Below are 21729 nucleotides of genomic sequence, written 5' to 3'. Positions count from 1 at the left end.
GTGTTTCAACGAGAGTGGAGATTAAACTATTTTATTGTTTATATTCGCTGTTCATCTGTCCGTCCATTTAAAATGGCCTGTAATCAAATGCACACCATATAGGCTAATACGTTTCGTCTTATCCTTCTGTCTGTTCATCAATGCAAGAGAGCCATTTTCTAAATGACACTACTTGTACATGATTTCAGGAATGTCAGTCAATACCGCTGTCTGTCTGTTCATCCACATAGATAGATGCTAAATAAATCTCCGTAAAATTACAGCACAGACACATGTTAACTCCTAATGGAACCGGACATGACAGTCACCAACATATGCTGGACAGGTTCATCACAAAATCCTACAGTAGGCTAATTATAAAGAAAAATACCAGGTAGTTACCTGGCCGAGCGTGGTCACGGACAGATATCTATAGGGCCAGTTTTTCCCTCATACCACTTAGCCTCAGTTAGCTCTGGATACAAACACGTACTGTATGCCTCAGTGGATTGACTGGGACTGTCCGGATGACTATGGTACATACAGCTGGGGAAAGTAACGTTTAGGGCCATGACTCTCTGTCATCCTCCAAGAGGCCAATACGAAACATTCTGAGGACACTTGTCAGGCAAATCAATGCATTGTGTTACCTTGATCATCCCCAATTAATCATTAAACGAGACCCTTGCACTAACAAGCTCTGCTGGTGGTTAATTGGTCAATTACTGGAATCACGGTGCGTTCAGTGACAGCTGGAGGAAATGGACTGAAACACAGAACTTCTCAGGTCAAATGGTCAGAGAAAACTCATGGCCCCTCAGTGGCATTAGCTACAGTTGGCTTGCTACAACAGAGCCTAATAGCCTCTGAAGGCGATTGCCCATCAAGTCCACCAATATCCAGCATTGGACCAGTCAGGTCAGGGATACAAGGTAGATGCTTACCTGCTAAATAAATCTCTGAGCTTAATCTAATCCATGATTCAGTATTCACACAATAAAATGTGTATTTATGTAAATGATTTATTATAATGTTTGTGCAACTACTGGGGACCGTACAGTAACATACTTCAGCTTTTCACTCTCTTCGCACTTGGATGCCCAAAACTTAAAGGTGACAACCTAGACTGATGATAAAATTTGTCATACTGGAAGCATTATAGAACACTATCAGTCATTTCACTTCAGAGTGCACCAGCAGAGCAGCTCAGTGATTGTGCTGGAGGGCAACAGAACTACGCTACAGAGAAAGCTCTGAGGATTGACACCCTCCCTCCATCGCTACCATTGGCATGGTCAGGACCACAACTGAGACTGTGGTGGAGCACACTGGGGTCTAAGAGGAGTCAATGTATTTAAGATATTGATTTTAGAAAATTAATTTGTATTCCATTGCTAGGCATTTGGTAAACCACAAAGGTATAGGCTTTACTAGCTCACAAGCCAGCTCAGTAACCTTAATTGTATATATTTAGCACTTCAAGTGAAACAGAAATGATAAGAATAGCCCATGAGATCGGGTTACCTGTTTACATATGATGTTTAGACCATCTGTACCGGGATTCATTCCGATAGGGTCAATAATTGCCATTTAAGAGAGCTAATCTGCAGATCATTAATGAGTGCTTCGGAATATGTATTCTCATGGTGGATTGTCCCATTTGCATTAGCATTTAAAGAGGAGTTCCTCAGAAACCAATTTGTTAAATCCCATGGCAACACATCAAATATATGTTTAAGAGTTTTATGAAGTTTCAGGCCTTTACTGTTTGCAGCCATTTGTCATAAAAAGGCTTGGATAATTGACAAATACAACTGTTATAGTGACAGCACAAATTGTATGTGTCCTATAGTACTGTCAAACGTGCGCAATTCAGTATGTTTTTTCTCAACTATTTAAACTATAGCTACAGCCCTCAAAGGAATAATACAACGATAATAAATAGTGTCGACTTGAATGATAATAACAAGGTGACTATGCACTTGTGATGTTGGTTCCCATATTATAACACTAGTAACATGGAAGTAGGAACATTGATAAATTGGCAAGAGAAAGCAAATCACTTGAAGAAAAAGAAAAGAAATCAATCTCTGCTTGATCTAGTACACAGAAATGTTCAAATAGAACATTTCAGGTCTACACAGAAAGGTAACGTACAGACAGCCTGTTTGAATGATATAATATCACACAAACACAGACGTTGGGGGAAAACTTTTAAATCACTCTCAGCCCCTTAAGGACAACCAGCTTCACTTGCAACTGCACTATAAATACTACCTAGTAATTCACATTGCATTTCCAAGGTTATGCTGCATTTCAAGGGAAACCAATATATTTTTGAATCTATGTCAAACAACTTCATCCTAATTTTCTACCTTTGCTTTGAAAACCTGACTTCTCATTTGCCTCTGTAGAAGTACCTCGCCCATACCCTTGAAAGGCTTTTAAAAATTCAAGAACCACAGGTGTTCATGACGCAGCTTGCAATTTTTGCTATTTCTGTCTTTTACTTTAGTTATTTCTGACCTGCCTAAAGTCCTCCCCCCCCCCCCCCCCCCCAACATGCTGTGAGCAAAAAAACATTTAAAATATTTCCCCAAATGTTCTTGGGATGAGGTTTGCAGGCGGGACAGTTGGCTTTTAAAATAATTCCAATGGCTTAATTCCTTTGGCATTATGTTCCTTCATTTATAATTGGCCACACTGTGTCTGTCCTGCCTTAGAAGAGGACACATGGGGTGTTTCCTTACACAAGGGCTTTCAGGAAAAAGCGACAAGTATGTAAATGATTGGCAGAAGGGCAATGGGGAGGTGGGACGGGTGGGAGATATTTGCTGTGCATGTTTTCTAAAAAAAAAAACAAAAGGCAATACTGTTTTACACAAGGAAACTGTAGTGAGCCCAGCATACAATTTCAGTACTTTATTTACGGCCACAAGTTTCTGGTAAAACAAAAGAGAACCCACGTGCAGTCGTTGGCTCATTCTACAAATGAGTTTCATAATTCTTAGCTACACAGGAACGTAAGTGCATAAGATGTAAGGATTTGATTTAAAATGGTCCTTTTTTGGGATATGGTCTAACTTTAGAGGGTCCTGAAGCTGAAAAGTGTAGGCCTGATGCAGTAGTTTCATTAACTATATATATATATATATATATATATATATATATATATATATATATATATAGTTCATTTCAAATTGAGACACTGAGCTGTAAAATATAACTTCAGCACACTTACCGGAGTCCCAAAATGAAATCCTTATTATATGAAATGGAAGAAATGCACCTGCACTCTCCGCGCCATGATCAGGGACCCTCAGGGGATGACCTGAGGTGAAGCATCACGCTGTTTCCCGCCGGCGTACAGCAGTGAATTACCCAGCCGCTCCTGTTAAATGGAAGGCCATAAGCTACGTGTCAGATTGATTAAGCTTACGGTGCAGTAACGGTTGCTTCTCGTTGTACCCCTGCAAAGGTTAGAAAGGTACAACAGCAAAGGGACAGTAAGCTGTCTTTCGTTGAACGGCAATGGAGCCAGATCTATACGCGTTAAAGACAGCATTGGCCCCCAGTCGGCGTCACGGATCAGTGTGGAGGAAGTATTGCCGTGTGTGTAGCGATGAGAGTATTCCCGCCTGTTCTTTTGCGACTAAAAATCGGCATATCGGTTGTGATGCTTCTGCAAAGCACGAGAAGATGCAGATCAAAGTTGGTTTTATCAGGGAATTAAGCTCTTTCCTCTGGTGTTTGTCCACAGAATGTATTGTCCACAGAATATACGCTATAAAACCTAAAGTATCTGGACACCCCTTAGTCTGGGGCTGTTTCTCATGGTTTGGGCAAGGCCTCTTACTTTCAGTGAAGGCAGATCTTAATGCAATGGCATTCTAAATTATTTTGTGCTTCCACTTTGTTGCAAGAGTTTGGGGAGGGCCCTTTTCTGTTTCAGCATGGCAATGCTCCCTGGCACACAGCGAGGTCCACGTAGAAATGGTTTTGTTGAGATCGATGTGGAAGAACTTGACTGGTCTGCACAGAGCCCTGACCTCAATCCCCATCCCCAACACTTTTGGGATCTGTTGGAGAGCCAAGTGTGAGCCAGGCCTAATCACTCAATCAATGCCCAACCTATAATGCTCTTCTGTCTGAATGGACAGTTGGAAAAGTTACAGTACAATAGTTCAGACACAGAAATTTTACCATGTTCATTTATAAATGTCTCTAAATGGCTCCATGTAATGTCTTCATGAAGAGCTTACAATACACTGCACAAAACAAAACAGAAAAAACTTTTGTTTCAAGTCTGCTGACAACCAAATTTATGTTCTTGAGTGCAGAATGAAAAGACTGAACCTTTTTTCCCTGTGTTAATTTTTATTAATGAATCCAAAAAGGAGAAAAATTAGCATATTCCACTGATTACACTGTCAAAATAGTATATTAAAATCACACAATTACTGTTTATTCATTTGCAGATCTACAATTAGGTTGTTAAGGCATTTTGTAATTATACTGTCGCTTTCTTTGTAACATTGATGTTACTGACAGTTCAAACAGTATTCCAACTAGTACAATTTGTAAGTCCATTACATATTTCCCACAAAATGCTATTCAAATGATAATATGCACTGCACAATTGATATGCAAATCATACAAATAATTTCCATAGTTGGATACTTAGTCATTAATACACTGACTTGGTTTTCAAAAAATAATTTCAGTCCTTGAATGCAAATATTCACAATTGCAGAAGAGGAAGAAAGTTATTTGACAGTTTTGAGTGACATAGAAAGGAAGATTTTTTTTAGGTAATCCGTGTACACACCTGTGTACAACTTCTCCCTTTGAGGGATATTGGAAGCTCACAGTCTGTAATCTTCTATTTACTGAGAGACCCACATGAACCTACACAAGCCCAACCAATGTGGACCATAAACACCTTAAGTGTCTCACGGGAACTGAATACATATGAATTAAATGCATTACCGGGATATTGCAGCACTTCAAAAGAATATTTTGTAGTGTATTTAATTTCAGTAAGTACTGTGTCCTCAGACAGCTGGTGTGTAAACACACATTGTCCTGTATGCAGACATAGGGCTGCTTGGTAAAATTCCCAGGCTCTGGACAAAATGATATTACCATATTATTCCTGGGCCCAGGACCATAATATTTACCACAAGTTCGCCTTTGGGGCCCAACCCCCCCCCCCCAGCACCTCTTTGTGGCATGTACTCATGTACTAGCCTGCATATACATAATGCAATTAGTTGCAATGCATTAATTAATTAAAGTACACTGTAAGTGAGGCTGTTCATCATCCGAGTCAAGAGGATGACTTAATGATGGAAATAGTCCAACAAACAGACAGCCGCAGCTCCCCCTTGTGGTGAGAAACATGGCAAACTAGCCATCTTTCAGATTTTCATATGTATTTTTATTAGTTTTTGCATTGTTTCACATAACACCACCCAACACCACTCTCCCATCCTACCGCTGGCTTGTTTTTAGCAATATGGTGTCAACCAATGATGCTGCCAATATTATATTATATTATTATCTTACATTTAAAAAAATTTCATTATCATTCGTTATTTTGTCCCTCAAATTTAATAACAGCAAATATGCATTCTGCTTAGATTGAATCTGGATGAACAGAATTTTTAACCATACATATGCATTGTTGCAATACATATCTTGTCCAATGACTCTGTACAGCAGAAAAAATCTTAAATAGATAAAAGCAGTGCCCTTTCTAAATGGTAAGTCTTAATAACCGGTTGTCTATATGGAGTTTGCTAGACTAGAGCAAAACCCAATATTGCCATGGTAACAGTTTGATTTATGAAGTCTGTTTTCTTTCTGACGAAGCACTCAGGCAGTGGTAAAGTCAAGGGAGTAAACGTTCATGCTTCTCTGATGATCAAACGTGATGGGGTGGCTTTCATGGACAAAAGTGACAACCCGATTTTCTGCTTTTTCTTAATGTGCACAGCACACTTGAATGTTACAGACATTCAGCAGAGACACGTGGCATGTGAATGCCACTAAAACGCGCAACTGAAAAAATAGCGATTTGTGCGGAGAAAACAATGGCTTTGCAATCTACTGTAATAGGACCTGCACACCTAGAACATACTGTATGTTCGTGAGCAAAAAATAACTGCTAAATCTTGTCTGCGTTTGTCTATTTGAGCTGTAAAGTACATTAATATACTATACGGGCGATATAGCTCAGGGGGTAAGAGCGGTTGTCTGGCAGTCGGAGGGTTGCCGGTTCGATCCCCCGCCCTGGGCGTGTCGAAGTGTCCCTGAGCAAGACACCTAACCCCTAATTGCTCCCAACGAGCTGATTGGTACCTTGCATGGCAGCCTTTCACCGTTGGTGTGTGAGTGTGTGTGTGAATGGGTGAATGAGAGGCATCAATTGTAAAGCGCTTTGGATAAAAGCGCTATATAAAGGCTGTCTATTTACTCCATATGGGCACTACGGTTCTTCGCTCTCCTGACATTGTGTGTAGTCTATACCGTTCACAGACTACTGCATTTATACTGGAATTTTTTGTTCTCATGTCGTTTTGGTTAAACGGAAGACATTTGAGGATCATCGTATTTCATCACGACGTAGTTTAATGTTTCCCTTCCCACGGCAAAATATTAATGTGTGCAGCGTTAAACACTTCAGCAGTAACGTTTTAAGTATCTGCTGTCCGTTTCAGGAACACTGATTTATGTTAGGATTCAATCAACACTTATTCTTAATTGTGTTATTTTTTTCCTTCCTAAACACAATTGCACTGTATCAGAAATCACCAAAGAATACTGGCCATTGATTGAATCAAGACCTCAGTCTTTTTTGTAAATCAAGCTTCAGTTCAGGTAGTTGTCTATGTTACCTGGAATGATAGCATTCAAAAACAGTCCTTCTCTGAATGAAACTTTTCTTTTTGCTCTCTCTCTGTGTCTCTCTCTTTCTGTCTGTCTGTCTCTCTCACAGTGTAAAATGACAATGAAGTGAGAATCTGTTTGTTTTTAATTACTCTTCTCTTGTGAAAGTGTTTGGGGCCTGACACCATGCTCCAGAAAGATAAATGATTGCGGTGGCTTAACTGAATAGTGTCTTTGTTTTTTTTTTGTTTTTTTAATGATACTCCACTGCACTTCAATCAGCGCTCATATAAAGCATCATTATTGGTTTCCCTGTTTCCTGGCTTCCATTTTAATCAGCGTAAAAACCGCCAGACACCGGCCAGGGTTTCTCACTGGCATTATGGTGATTAATATGGACCCTTTATCTTCTTAGTTCTTCTGTGTGATGCATTTAGTGTCATCCCCGTTCCTGTTAATGCGATCCGTGACCCAGTGATATAGACCCCCGTCCCCTGTAACGCAAGTAAATCTATCAAAACTAATTTTTTATTATTAAGTTTCACTTTCTTTATTGTTTCTCTGACCTTCCCTCGGATAGGCAGATAAGTTTTCTTGGCCCCGCGGATGTATTTATATTAAAATATTCACAACCAGAAAATACATTCTACATCATCTTGACGGAATAGTTTACCAGTTTGAACCTCCCTGTAATTGAAAAGCTTGGTTTTCGATTGAGATGTATGTCAGCTTCTGTCATGCTAATGGATCATTGTAGGTTAACACATGACCACGTGAGGAAGACAAATAGAGTTCGATGCAGGACTCATGCATGCTGACCTCAATCAATTATTTGGGCGTTGTTATTTTATTTGATATATAATTAATTTAGAAACACAATATGGAACAACATATTTTAGACACACCGAAGAATACATAATAAAAAATATATTAATGACCGTGTGGACAAATATACCTAAATTTATAGTTTACAATACAATTACCATACACCGTGCATGAAAAACCTTAGAATAATGTGCCTATTATACTTTAGAATAATTTATACCGAACCAGAGGTATGCCTGCACAAACATTGTTTGCTCCTGAGAATACTGGGGTACTCTGAATTATTATGTTGAAAAAATATTGTTCAAATGTTTTTTTTGTTTTTTTTGCGTGAATCAATTTATGGACACAGCAACAATCGATCTTAAAAATTGATGTAAAATCATTCATAATATATACTTGTATACTTAATATATGCATGTGAATGTTGTCACGAACAAACTGATTATTGTAAGTTACCCTGATGCCTTACACATGGATTGCTCTTAAGTAACACATTAATATGTGTATTTGTTGACTAAAGCTCATTTGTTTGATTATAAATTTCAGCATTTTAATGGAGTTAAAAGTGGAGCAGGTGATCAGTATTTCTCTACTTGACAAAGTGGTAAAACTAAAGGACTAAAAAAAAGCCTTAGATCTGTGTTCAAAAATGAATAGTACATTCTCGTCTTCTGTTGTGGATTCTTCTTCTTCTTCTTCAGAATTGGTGTGTCCTCTGGGGTTTTTTTTTTTTTTTAAAGCTAAAGGAATATATCCTAAATGAAGGATCGGAGTTCTGACAGCTCACTGTAAAAACAACAAACGGGAGATAGCTCTCCGGGAGCTCCAGGAATACACGTTGACGTGGGCGTAATCGATGGCAAAAAAGCTGTCTGTTGGGAGTGGAGTCCGGGGTTATCCGTGTTGACACGGTCTTTCCTTTATTTCTTAATGAGTACCTTGACTGACAGTGTTATTGATTGCAAATTTCGCAGCTGCTTTCTCACATAAAGGTGTTTATTGCATGAACGGCCTTCACTGCATTGGCAGTCCTGCTAAAAAGAAATAAGAAATCCTGTGCAGATTTATATAGATATATATATATACTGCAAAATATAGTTTCTGTTCTCTGACATACCCAATAAATCATCTGAAAAGGTAGTTTCAGAAAAAAAAGAAATTCAATGAAAAAGAGAAGGGATGAATAATTGTGTATGTGTCCCGCAGAAAACCAAAGGACATTTCTAAAACGTACTTCAAACGCGCGGTTTAATTGAGTTTGGCAGCGGGCTGATGTAAATGGTGCTGTGCATAATTAATCTGAAAAATGTTGAATTGAGAAATGTCAGATAAAGTGCAGAATCGGGCCGCGAAGCCATTGGTTTTCATTTGAAAAACTGTCAGTGCTGGCCCAGCTGAAAGGCCACGTGTTTGCTTTTTTGTTTTAGAGGGGTTCAGGGAGCCTGTAGTCTTGTATGGTCCTTTAAACATTCAAAATGTGGGACCTAAAAAGGATTGATGTATCCATTTCTTGCCATTGGGGCTAAAAGGAGCGTATATTCTGCAAGAAAGTAGTGGAATAACCATGTGATTCTTTTGTGTTTCTGCTTCAAAATGAACTCATCTTTTAATTAAAAGATGCATTAATTTCTCCCATTTGGTATTTGTAAATTAGCATATATGTATATATATATATATATATTCCTGCCTCTCGCCCAATGCGAGGCTCCAGCACCCCCTGCGACCCTGCTCAGGATAAGCGGGTATAGATGATGGATGGATGGGTATATATATATATGCAGACCAATGTCTGCATTTTGAAAGATTTTCTATTTGCTAGCATTTCAGCAGCATCTGTTTTCACTGCTATACATGCACTGACGTTATATCAGCCTCTGCCAAAGTAAAATTTGTGAAAAAAAGTTGTGTAAGTCACTCTGGATAAGAGCGTCCGCTAAATGCCTGTAATGTAAATCAGGCAAACTTCCTGCATTCTGAGTCTGTGCCAGGAAATCGGCCTTTCTGACATGGTATTGTTGCTAGAAACACATCCCCCATTTAGAGCTGGTATCACAGAAACGAGCCAATGTTCAAAATTAATTTTAGCGGAGATTGCTGGCATTCCCATAAATAGCTATCTTATTGGTTTCATTTAAGAAATGACAGTGTGCAGATTAACTTGTTACACATGCTATGCAGCTAATTCAATGTTAGAATGCCTATTTTTTTTTGGCCATTTTTGGTCACTGTTCTGTCAGCTCATGAGTGCACAGAGGCAAACGGTCTCCGTGCAATTGACTCCACGGTCATTTACCAAAAGATGACTGTGCCACAAACTAACAAAATATTTTTATGCCCCTATCGCACGTGATTGTGCAGTATTTTAAGGTATATTTAACAGCCTGTGCGTTCCTATACGCATTCCGTGATTATATTCTGTAATATGCCGATAGCACAGGATAGGTAATGTACAGAGCTCGATTTGCATTTCCTGAAACAGATATGTACTTGGGCACAATGGACTGCCCAGTTTTACTACCAATTTACATGGTATGTGGTAAGCTATGAAAATCGAATCTCGAACCTGGAGCCACTGCGTAAGAGATTGAGCCGGTCACAGCAAGATCCAAGTGTTAGTGCCCCAATGGGAGAACCATAAATAGATCTTTTTTAAATTTCTTCTTTTCATGAATCGCAGCAGGTAGAATATTTCACTTCAGTGCACACTAAAGCACCAATCCTTCAGCATCCCTATGGCCTTCTGCCATCTTCCTCTCTGCACCTGAGGTAGCAATCTCTGTTTCACCTGTAATTACCTTTCAATTTCTCCTCACCTTGGGTGTCCAGATGATATCCACATATACATCCATATAAGTGTACATTATGATGATGATGATGATGATTATTATTATTATTATTATTTTATGAGAAGGAAAATATTTTAGCAGTTGTTTGTGAGCACAGTATATTTTTTGGGAAATATATATTTGGTGTACTCATTATCATGGGGGAAATTTGCAAAAGACGTCTTTAATCTCAGATTTTTCATTACATACTATGACTTTGTGACTACTGTAGAAAAAGGCATTGATATAGATGTGCTTCTCTCCAAAGAGAACCTCTTTGACTTCTGTGGTCATGTCAGCATTTTGTTAATTAAACCCCAGTGAAATTGTCAACTGTTTTGAGACTGTGTGGCAAATCCAGAAGCCATATCCAGAACATTTTTCTACCTCTGATATTAATAATTTTGACTTTCCTCGCTAATAGACCGACACAGTAAACAAGGCTGACATTATGAAGTCCCCTATCAACATGAGTGTCTCCACCACAAGCACCTAATGTGACTTCACTGCACCAGGAGATCATTAGTTGCATTGTAAAGCCTTTGCACCTGCCTCATTATTTTTAATAATCTTTGAGTTTTTGCTGTTTCGTAAGCCTGGGAGATCTGTAGCTTGCTGTCCTGGCTTCGCTTTCCCTTTGCGCTCACGCCGGTATTGTGTTTGCTGAATTGTGCAGGTACCACACGTCTCTGTTGCTCTACACAGCTCCGTTGATCTTCGAGACAAATCTGGACTTACCCCGAGTCCCGTTTTCCAGGTGTTCTTACATTGCAAACTTTCAGCATACTTTTTTCTGTTAAGAAAAAAATAAATAAAAATAAATAAATAAATGAACAGCGGGTGGGTGGAAGATGCAGGGCCCTGGAGGATTTGTGTTGTTGTCTCACTCTCAACTTGCCCACATTTTAATGAGCTTCACTTTTGGCATCGTTCGTTTTTTTTTGACCAGACACACAGCTATGCAAAGGCATTATTCAAAGGCCAGGGGTAGGGAAGTGCCTGAATTATTAAAGCTGGTGTTTGGCATCCAGGACTTGCCACAGGCTGAAGGGCATGCATTAAGCCACACGGAGAGAATGTCCAACATGCCACCGTATGTTTCACGGTGAAGTTTCGTGCTAGTTAAAATGACTCTGCAGCACAGAATATCAGATTCTCAACTGAACTAACCACCTAGGCTCCTGTGATTTGTTTTATGGTGCTCTTTCAAGCAGACCTGCATGGGTGGTAATGCCGGGCTGGGGTGGCCACCATATCACACAGTGAACAGACAGAAAACAACAAGGAGATAATTGGCTTGTTGCCATTTATTTAATCCCGGAACTGAAAATAACAGAAAGTTGTTGAAAACAAGAAAAGGCCAAGCTGGCAACCAAAACGTCCTTGGCAAGACAGGCAAAAATACAAAATCACATGCGGAAATGAGGCACTCTTGCATGCAGCAGTTTCCACAAAATAACAGCCACGCAGTCCAAAAACCTATCCTGGACTAGGCCTCACCATAGTGATTCTGATGCATCACAGCTGTGGCCATACCTGTGTGCAGGGCCGGTGCTGCCCCCTGGTGGCCAGCACCACAGCTCCCTTTCTGGCACCACAGTGTGCAAATATGAAACGTAGGTTTAACCATTGCTTCTCCATTAAGGCAGACTCAGCCTAAAGTCCTCCAGGGTCCAGATTTATATTCCTTTTAAACAGGCTGTTATTTTGACCAGGCCCTGAAGAGAGCACAACATGCCAATGGAAAAATAATTAATTTTTTAATGTAAATATTGGTCTTTGAGCTGCAACAGCAGGAGTCATTACACTCGCAAAATCCATGTCAGATGAGAAATGTGCAATGAGTCATTCTGACAATATAGTGATGTATGTATCTGACAGCGATGGGATTGCTCAGTGGAGTGGCCCAACCATACTCTAAACTGTAGATCCTGGCTCTTTACCAGAGTTAAACATGTACCATGTTAATCATCACAGGACTTGTAAAAAGGAACCATTTTGAATGTTTTTTTATTTAAATAAAAATATATTTACACGCTCTCTTTTTCTTCTTGTTGTAAAGAGCATTGGCATGCTATTTGTTCACTGGAGTGAAGCAGCGGATCAGCTGTGCATGGTTTTTTTTATGGGCTTTTATGGACATCTAGGGCTGTACTGTCAACAGGCACAGATATGCAAGGAATTCTGTTAGAACATGAGGGCTTAACCTTTACACCACTTAACATGCACCCCAATGGATTATATTCACAACAAATCATATTCAAATGAAAGAAGTTAATAGTTTTATCTTTATGTTTCTCTCAAGGTATGAACACACACACACACACACACACACACACACACATACAGACACACAGACACACACAAATCTGGGTGCGAAATGTTACCAGCTAGAGATTTTTCATTTATACCCGTTTCATATACTTAGAATTTAGTGATTAGTGATGCGTTTTAATATCTGGATTTTTTTCTGTACAATAATAATAATAACAACAACAACAACAACAACAATCCCACAAAATTTACATGATGCCTATTTTTAGAACATTTAAGGACGCCCTTGTGTAAGATAGATTTTAGGCCATCAATAAGCCATAACAGCTTTAAAGTAGTAGATTTGGAAATACTAAAAGAAGTCACTCATTTTTCATTACCTGTCGGAAGCAATTTGACATTCTACAGCTGGACCCCTCGTCACATTGGACAATGACTTGCATTTCTTCCAGCCTGGAACCTGAGCTGTCTAATCATTCTTTAGACCAATCATTAGTTTGAAAAATGGTCTTTAATGAGGCTTGATACAGAACTCCTTCATTAATCTCACCAACGTGTTCGTCTTGTCAAAAGACCCAAAAAGTAAGTGTGTGTGAACTCTTATTCCTTTTGGAAACTTCTCCAATTCTGAGTTCCGCAAGTAAGTCATTACAAACAGAGCGATCAGTTGTTATTTCAGCTGTACCTGAATGATAATTATAATTTTTTAAATGATAAATTCCTTTTTTAACAAAGCTGCTTGAACTACATTTTTTGAGTAATTGTACATTTCTCTTTAACTACTGTTTAACCGTTCATGATGTCCATAGTTCGTGCAATTTCACCTCAAAACATATAGTATGAAGTTGGATTTCAGTTGAATATTTCTTTGGTGATGTAGTGAGCTGAAATGATCTGCTTTCATATTATATTCAATGTCATATCTCAGTATTATTATTTTAATTGGCATACAGGTCACACGTAACGTAAAATGTGAGACTGAATCCTAAAGCCAATTAAAATCACACATCGCATTTGAGTGTACAAATAATCACGTATCATATTTGTCACAGCGATTGTATGATTACCAGTTACATAACATCTGGTTTAAAAGTAATGCTACAGCGTAGTCCTCCCAGTGCACAGAATAAGAGAAAAAGAAAGAGAGGCTGGATCGTGACATTGCAGACGATGTACAGCACTAGAGTATTTGGTTTCTTATTCGAACTGTTTCAGAAAAAAAAAGAAAAAAAAAAAAAAAAACGAAACAGAAAAGCAAAGTGAATAACAAGTCCTGGCCCCATCAGGCCGGTATCTGAGAATCCAGCGTGGTCGGGGTCAATACCATTTTAGTTCAGTCACTCCAGGTAAAAAAAAGGATGCCTATCACGCATTACAAGGAGATTTCAATTCATTTCCTGAATTCCCGAGTAAAGAAAATGGAGTTGAAATGGAATTGACCCTCCAAATCTGGAATCCAGATTTCATTCCAAAAGCCTCCCCTAGACACACTCCACATCCAGCAAACAAACATGTTTTTATCCGGGTAAAAAATATTGAATGAGAAAATATGCAGAATATGCTGTGGGGATGCATCTAAAAATGTCTTCATGTTTATTGGTGGTCCTTATTCTGTCTGGACTGCTTGATGAAATTACCGTTGAGGGGTACATCATTTTTCACCTAACATTTCTGAGTACCTGAATAAATCTCTGTCATGTTTTTAAAGGAGGCTAACTTGATGGCTAACATGGCCATCAAAAGAAAGCTGGTACCCAGGACTGACTGAAAATCCACAGCGAGGTTAGTTTTTTGTCTAACTGAAGAAGTAATTTGTAATAAACATTTAAAAACGAGCAAGATAAATGGTTGTAAACACCTGGGACTACAGTAGACACCTTTTAAATTATACATGTACATTTGTTGGTGCTGAAATCATAAGACATGACCTCCATTTTTTTATGGATTAATGATCTTATTTTGTTTCGTGTTGTGTCTAAGTGTTTTATGTTTTATGAATACTTGGTAGAAATGTGTATCTATTCTGATGATAAAATATTCAGTACCTGAGGTTGAATTATGGGGCAAAGGGCTTTATGAATGGGGCTCGGTGGAGTGATACAGATTAAATCAAAACAGGCCCTATGCATGCTAACAGATTGGAGTACAACACAAAACTCCTGCAAACTTACACAATGACACAGTAAATTACAAACAAGCTCTGTCTGCAGTGGCAAAGAGTACTTTTAACTAACTTAGACTTCTTCGAGCTGTGTCTTGTGGATGCATCCTCAGCATATTCTGAAAAAAAAATGTTCTCATTCAATATTTTTTCTCAAATACCACCCCTTGTGTGTTCGATATTTTTTTTTCTTCAATTTTTATTGAAACAATAATGCGCCACATACCACATATTAAAATCAATCCGCACACTTAAATAGATGATCCTAGCCTCAGCACTCGCACAAAGCATTAATAAAATCAAGCAGAGCATTGCAGCCTTGGGGCAGTTATAACGCTTTCCCTTTTGCGGTTGTCCTAAATATCAATACTATCTTATCCAAGCATGTTTGTTCGCTGCAGCATCAGAGTGGCTGCCTCTCCCTCCTGGTGGGTTAGGGCTAGGGTTTGGGTTACATTACATTACATTACAGGCATTTAGCAGACGCTCTTATCCAGAGCGACTTACACAACTTTTACATAGCATTTTACATTGTATCCATTTATACAGCTGGATATATACTGAAGCAATTCCGGTTAAGTACCTTGCTCAAGGGTACAACGGCAGTGTCCTACCCTTGAATCGAACCTGCGACCTTTCGGTTACAAGTCCAGTTCCTTACCCACTGTGCTACACTCTGTCCTAGGGTTAAGGATTCAGCACCCCATACACCACAAGTCCTCCTTATGCCTCTGACAAAAGTGAAAGTTCTACCTGTGCGGTTTAAAAAAAAAAAAAATTTTCTGTGAGAACTCACCAGGCACCCACAGGGGAAACCGTCAGCATTCCTGACAGCTGTACCTCTCCTCTTATCCAAACTCCCCTGTGGGAGTGTGTGGCCCCTTTCAGGAAAACAGTCATTGGCTCATGGGTGAGCGAATCAGAAGAAAGCACATACTTCAGCTGCTTTGCTTCTTGCTCGGGCACAGGTGGGAAAGTGGTGAGTAGATAAGGAAAATGTGTGATACCAAATTTGGTGGAAACTCACCACATAGCTATGTTAGCGATACAGAGGGGCATTGGCGGTGTGGAAGAACTTGACTGGCCTGCACAGAGCCCTGACTTCAACCCCATCCAACACCTTTGGGATCATATGAAAAGCCAACTGCGAGCCAGGCCTAATCGCCCAATCGGTGACCGACCTCATTAATGCTCTTTTGTGCTGAATGGAAGCAAATACCTGCAGCAATGCTCCAACATCTACTATAAAGCATTCCCAGAAGAGTAGAGGTTGTTATAACAGCAAAGGGTGGACCAGCTCCATATTAATTCCCATAGTTTTGCATGAGGTGTTGGATGTCAGGTAGTCCACATACTTTTGGCCATGTAGTCTGTAATGAAGAGTCCGTTCCCTTTCTCACACGGCGCTGCGATGGCCTCACAGACTGCTAGATCGATTAGGTGCCGGGTTGGGCAGGAGCGCTGCCTTTGAGAGGGAAAAGGGGCTAACTGGATTTAATATGTATGAACACTAAAGTGATGGTAAATGGTTGATCCATCCATGCTTGGTTGACTATATGGGCCAATCAAATGTCCTGGTCAATCAGAAAAACAGCACACAGACCTCCAATGCTCCCATTATCTAGAATGCAACTTTCCATACTGAGTGACTTATTATTGTCAAATTACCAGGCTGTAGCTGGCACTAGTTAAGGAAAGCCAGTCGAAGCATACTGATGTGCATCCATGAATTATGGATGGCATGCCACTATATTGATACACAACAGCCATGGCACATATAGGTCATACTGGCTACATATACTAACTATACCGTGCGCCTTCCACGGTTTCATTTATTTTATTTTATTTTTTTAGTATGTATTTAAATGAGAATGTTGTCTGCAGTGATGTGGTCAGTATTCTATATTTTGTTATCAATTTAATTTGTCTTACATCTCACAAACATTCTGTATTACACCAAAACCTCCTTTGCTGTGGTTTTTCATGATCTACAGCAGCAATTGCCTTCAGACTCTTAAGTTATCTGTAAGCACTTATTTGAAACCACTTTCAATGCAATCCAAATGGCCTTGCGAATTACATTTAAATGGATCATTACACGATTATACACTAGAAGGTACTACTTGGAATTAATTTCAACAGAGGGTTTTTTATGAATATGCCCCAAAGAATGTATTTATGCTGTTGTACAAGCAAATACGAATTTAAATCTTCAAATAAATACAAATCAGATGTGGCCCAAGACTTCTTTGTTTTGTTTTTCCAAATCTTTTCCCAGTAGTGATTTTTAATCATTTGGCAGATGTCATCTTGAGACATTAACATTATGAATAAAGCATTGGGAAAGAATTCAAAAGGTTTTCAAAACATTCCTTTTTCTGTTTGCAAGATTTGGATCTTGTGATGCATTGGTGTTTTTCTTGATTTATGACTAGGGTAAAATTGCAACTAAACAAGTTACATTTTAAGTGAATTATTTGTGTTTCTAAGCATGGGCTTTGAAATGGCTCTATTTGTTTTGTGAAAGTAAATAGTATTCCCTTTCCCAAATGACAGATAGGTAGGTATGTAGTATGTAATTTCTTGGTCCTGCCCAATACGTAATTTTACTGATGAAAAACAGCAGATGGATGGCTTACTAGGACCTATGGGAATATCTTATGTCTTAAAATGTTTTATATTTTTTTTGTTTGTTTTTGTTTCCAGATGTTTGGTTTGCTATTTTTAATGAATATTTCATGCCATGATTGAAGCGTTTATTGTTTTTTTATTAAATACATTTTCATTTCATAATTATTTTATTATAATTTAATTAGCTGATGCCATCATCCAGTGTGACTTGCTATATGCTTATATGTAACATATTGTCCACACGTACAGCTGAATTACTCAGTTACTGAAATTATGATAGCAGTGCTCTCAAACAGAGAATGAAACAGCCCTGTGGCCTAGAAACCAGCCCTGAATTATTATCCCACTTTCACAACTTTTGGGCGGTTTACTTTTATGATCCCATAGCTTTTACTAGTCAGACTGTAATTTATTATAATATGAGTGGTACACCCCCCCCCCCCCCACCCAATTTATCAGCAATGTCTCCAACCTACGTCCCTAGCCTACCGATGTATCCCACAGTTCCACAGCATCCAAAATGCACCCTCTAAGCACATTAACGGCTTCTGTTTTGAAAGATGAAAGAGGGGGCTCATGACAGTGTTCATGAGAGCGATCAAGGTTCAAGTGCCGAATTGCGGACGGACTGCTCGCACGGTCAAACCGCTTATCCCATGTCATCAACCATAACACAACCGGCTGTCAAGCGACTCATCCTCCACTGTTTGTCTGTATAGGGATGCGCCTTATTGTCTAGTATTAAATCCTGACACCGCAGCTGGCCATCGCATGCACTCGCTCAGGGCAAAGTGAAAATGGCTGAAGTGTTCGAGAGGAAATTAATTGGTGAAATTAATTCATTGGTGAAGATTGTGTATTATTGTTAGTCTGCAATTATAGCAAATTTAAAATAAAAAAATTTAAAACGGAATGTTATTGTGATCCCGGTGCATCGTAGCATATGCATATTTTCAATTAACCATTAGTTCTGTCATAAAATAATGACTTTTTTTATTTATTATTAAAACATGAAAACACTGCATCCATTAATGTTTACACATATGGTTGATACAGCTTCTTTTTTTTTGCTGCACGTCTTTATTTATGCTTCCTATTTGCTGAATACAGTGACTCTTCACAGAAGACCAATCAAAGTAACCCATTGAAAAGAAATAAATAAGGATAGAAATAAATGCCATCACCCAGTAATTTGTCCTTTTCAACTTTCTAATACAGTAGCCTCTGGTGGATTCACTATCTCACATTTTTTATAAGAATCGTCAGAACAGTTAAAATACATAATTCATCCCAAAAATAGATCAATAGGACTGTTAGACCATGAATACTGTAGATTTGGGAGTTTTGTTATATTTCTGGTTTTATTTTGTCTTATGAGTCAATCCTTAAATCATAACCTGCTTATTTAATTTTTTCTTGCTTTTATAATGTAAAAGCAAGACCCAGAATGATATTTAGTCTGATAATATATACATTTAATTAAGCTGCTGTATGCCGTTTATGTCATAAAATGATTGCCTTTCATAATAACAGCCTTTATAATTCCTCCGTCTCCTTGGGACCGGCTTATGGCGATAACATTTTCACACAGTGCAGAACTTCACTTCCCAATCACAAAGCAGTAAAATAACAGAGATAGCACTGCGCTGACAAAAAAAAAAAAAAAATAGAATAGAATATGAATATTGTAAAGCGCCAAATACGTGATTTGAAAAAGATTGCAGAAATGATTCCGATTAAAGGAACAGCGCGAGAAACAGTGACATCAAGGAAAGAAATAAACCATACAGTGGACCTTTTCCATTAATTATAAATATAAAAATACACGCTGAAATAGATCATTTCATGACTTGAGGAACGCTCTCCCCTCCCCCCTCCTCCCCCCCTTGTTTGACAGTCTGTCATTTTTCATTGGGTCCTTGAGTGAATTCTGAGGTCAATCATTTTCGCACCATCCTCCCCTCAATAATAGCCCCAATATATTTGTCATTGCTCTCTGGCTATAATCTGATCGTTTGTCTTTCCCCCGTGCAGGCCTAATCGTGGGCACTCTTGCCGTGTGCTGGATCCCCAACCAGATCCGTCGGCTGATGACGGCGGCCCTGCCGAAAGCCAACTGGACCATGGCCTACTTCCAGGCCTACGTGTACCTCCACCCGGTCGCCGACACCTTCTTCTACGTCAGCTCGGTGCTCAACCCCTTCCTCTACAACCTCTCGTCCCGCCAGTTCCGCCAGGTCTTCCTGCAGGTCCTGCGGTGCCGCCTGACCATCGAGCACGTCAACAAGCGCACCCTGGCGGGCGTGGCCTCCTCCTCTGCCGCCGGCTCCACCCACTCGAGGCGCCCCCTGGTGCTCAAGTCTCTGCGATGCGGGCGGTCCACCCGCGCGGAGGACAAACCCATCACCCTGGTCACGTTCCAAAGCCCTGGGCCCGCCCCCTCGTGCCCCCCGAACTCCGATGACTCGTCACTGCAGAGCACCACTCTACCGAGCGCCACAGTGTCAGAAAGCTTGACGCTCGAACCCGAACACGCCGTCGGTTCCTCCAATGAGAAGGAGTAGTTTGGCCGCACTGACTACAGTATGAAACCCATACTGTACACCTACAGGCCCCTCATGTTCATATGCATTGGTATATAGTCATCATTTTTCTCATGCCGTCTCTATGGTTTTATTGGCGTCTCGTCAGAAGTGACATTTAGCAATAAATACATAAATAAAAATTTTAATAATTCTTTGAATCACAAATAGATTAGAACGACACATTTCACCAAGCAGAGGAGTCCTTACAGGAAGTGATGCTGCTGCCCCTTTCGTTGCGTGTGTACAATGTTACTCAAAAAGTGGGGTCTCCAAAGTTCCTTTGTAATTCAACCATCGTAAAGCGATCACTCGTTCTTCACATATTAACACACCACGGCTAGGGTAGCCATAGTAAGAAATAATGGTTTTATTTCTTACTAGAAATAATGGTTGAGCATCTAAACTGGGGCTGGACAGACAAGGCCTGCTTGTTGCAGACGCACGCTGAAGAGGCCAAAAGACAGTGACCACAGTTCAGCGTCCTAGTTCTAAGAAAATAAGACCCGGGGAGATGTTTGATTGGTCATAACAAGCATATAAAAATTCACACCAAGTGGCCCTAAGGCCAGTGTATTTAACTGTAAAGCCTGTTTGCTGCTGTATTTCAAGCTTTTGCTTCTACTGCAGTCTGTAGTCTACTAGCTGATCTGCGTTCTTCATCCTCTCAAAGTCAATCAAGATATACATATGTATTCTTTTTTTATATTTTACAATTAACAATAATGTAACAATGTGTAATACACTGTTAAATTCAGCGATGGATGGTGAGCATAAAATTAGTGGGGCAGAAAACATCCCCTTAAACTGATTATTGGTCTTGATCTGTTGTCAGCCATTTCCCTTGATTATAAATACAGCGATTAATTTACGAAACATTCAATACCATCAGATATAGCCAGCTCTCCTCAATTAGGCCATTTAGCAAGTAATAAAATATTTTTTTTTATTTGTATTGCAAAACTGTGCACATTTTGTTAACCTTATTTGTGGATACATATAGACTCCTTCCTTCTTAACATTCACACTAGGAGAATATTCATGACAAAAAATCTTGAATTGCAGGTTTTGTTATTGCAGGTTATGCTGAAAGCTAACGTGGTGGCTAACCGAGTGGTGTATCTTATTTCGTTAAGTGTGCATATAGTGATTAAAAACAGATTTTTCCTAATTGAATTTGTCAGTTAATCTCCCTGACACAATGTGAAAAAGCTGTGTGCTTCTTGCCAATCGATTAGTCACATCGTTGGCACACTTCAAAGAAATTTAATGAAATCACATTGAGGCCAATGACAAGTTTAAAGTTTTGGGCCCACCAATTCTCAGCTCACCAACCACCGCTGGTTATATACTACCTACTTTTGCAGTTAAAGTGCATTTAAAAAAGGTACCAAGACAACATAATGTAGTGGGACCTAAGTCACTCCTGTAAAGGTTAGCAGTTATTACTGGAAAATTAAAAGGATTTAAATGACATGGAGTAATTCTGGGTGCACTTTACTGGAGCAACCAATTCAAATGACAGAGTTCACATTTTGAAGGGTTGGTTGTTATCCTT

General features: G+C 39.4%; 1 protein-coding gene across 1 annotated transcript in view; it reads left to right on the top strand.

Annotated features, from left to right (window-relative positions):
• Window positions 1-21651, top strand: part of gpr39 (G protein-coupled receptor 39) — a 29549-nt gene extending 7898 nt beyond the window's left edge. Inside the window, exon 2 of the mRNA XM_064329519.1 lies at window positions 19624-21651. Within this exon, the coding sequence (XP_064185589.1) occupies window positions 19624-20153 (530 nt within the window). The 3' untranslated portion in view covers window positions 20154-21651. The remainder of the gene's footprint in view (window positions 1-19623) is intronic.
• The last annotated feature ends 78 nt before the right edge of the window (window positions 21652-21729 follow it).

This window comes from Anguilla rostrata, chromosome 3 (assembly GCF_018555375.3).
Source record: "Anguilla rostrata isolate EN2019 chromosome 3, ASM1855537v3, whole genome shotgun sequence".
In the NCBI taxonomy this organism is placed as follows: Eukaryota; Metazoa; Chordata; class Actinopteri; order Anguilliformes; family Anguillidae; genus Anguilla; species Anguilla rostrata.
The sequence above is the reverse complement of the archived record's forward strand: the minus strand, read 5'-3'. Positions and strand labels throughout refer to the sequence as shown.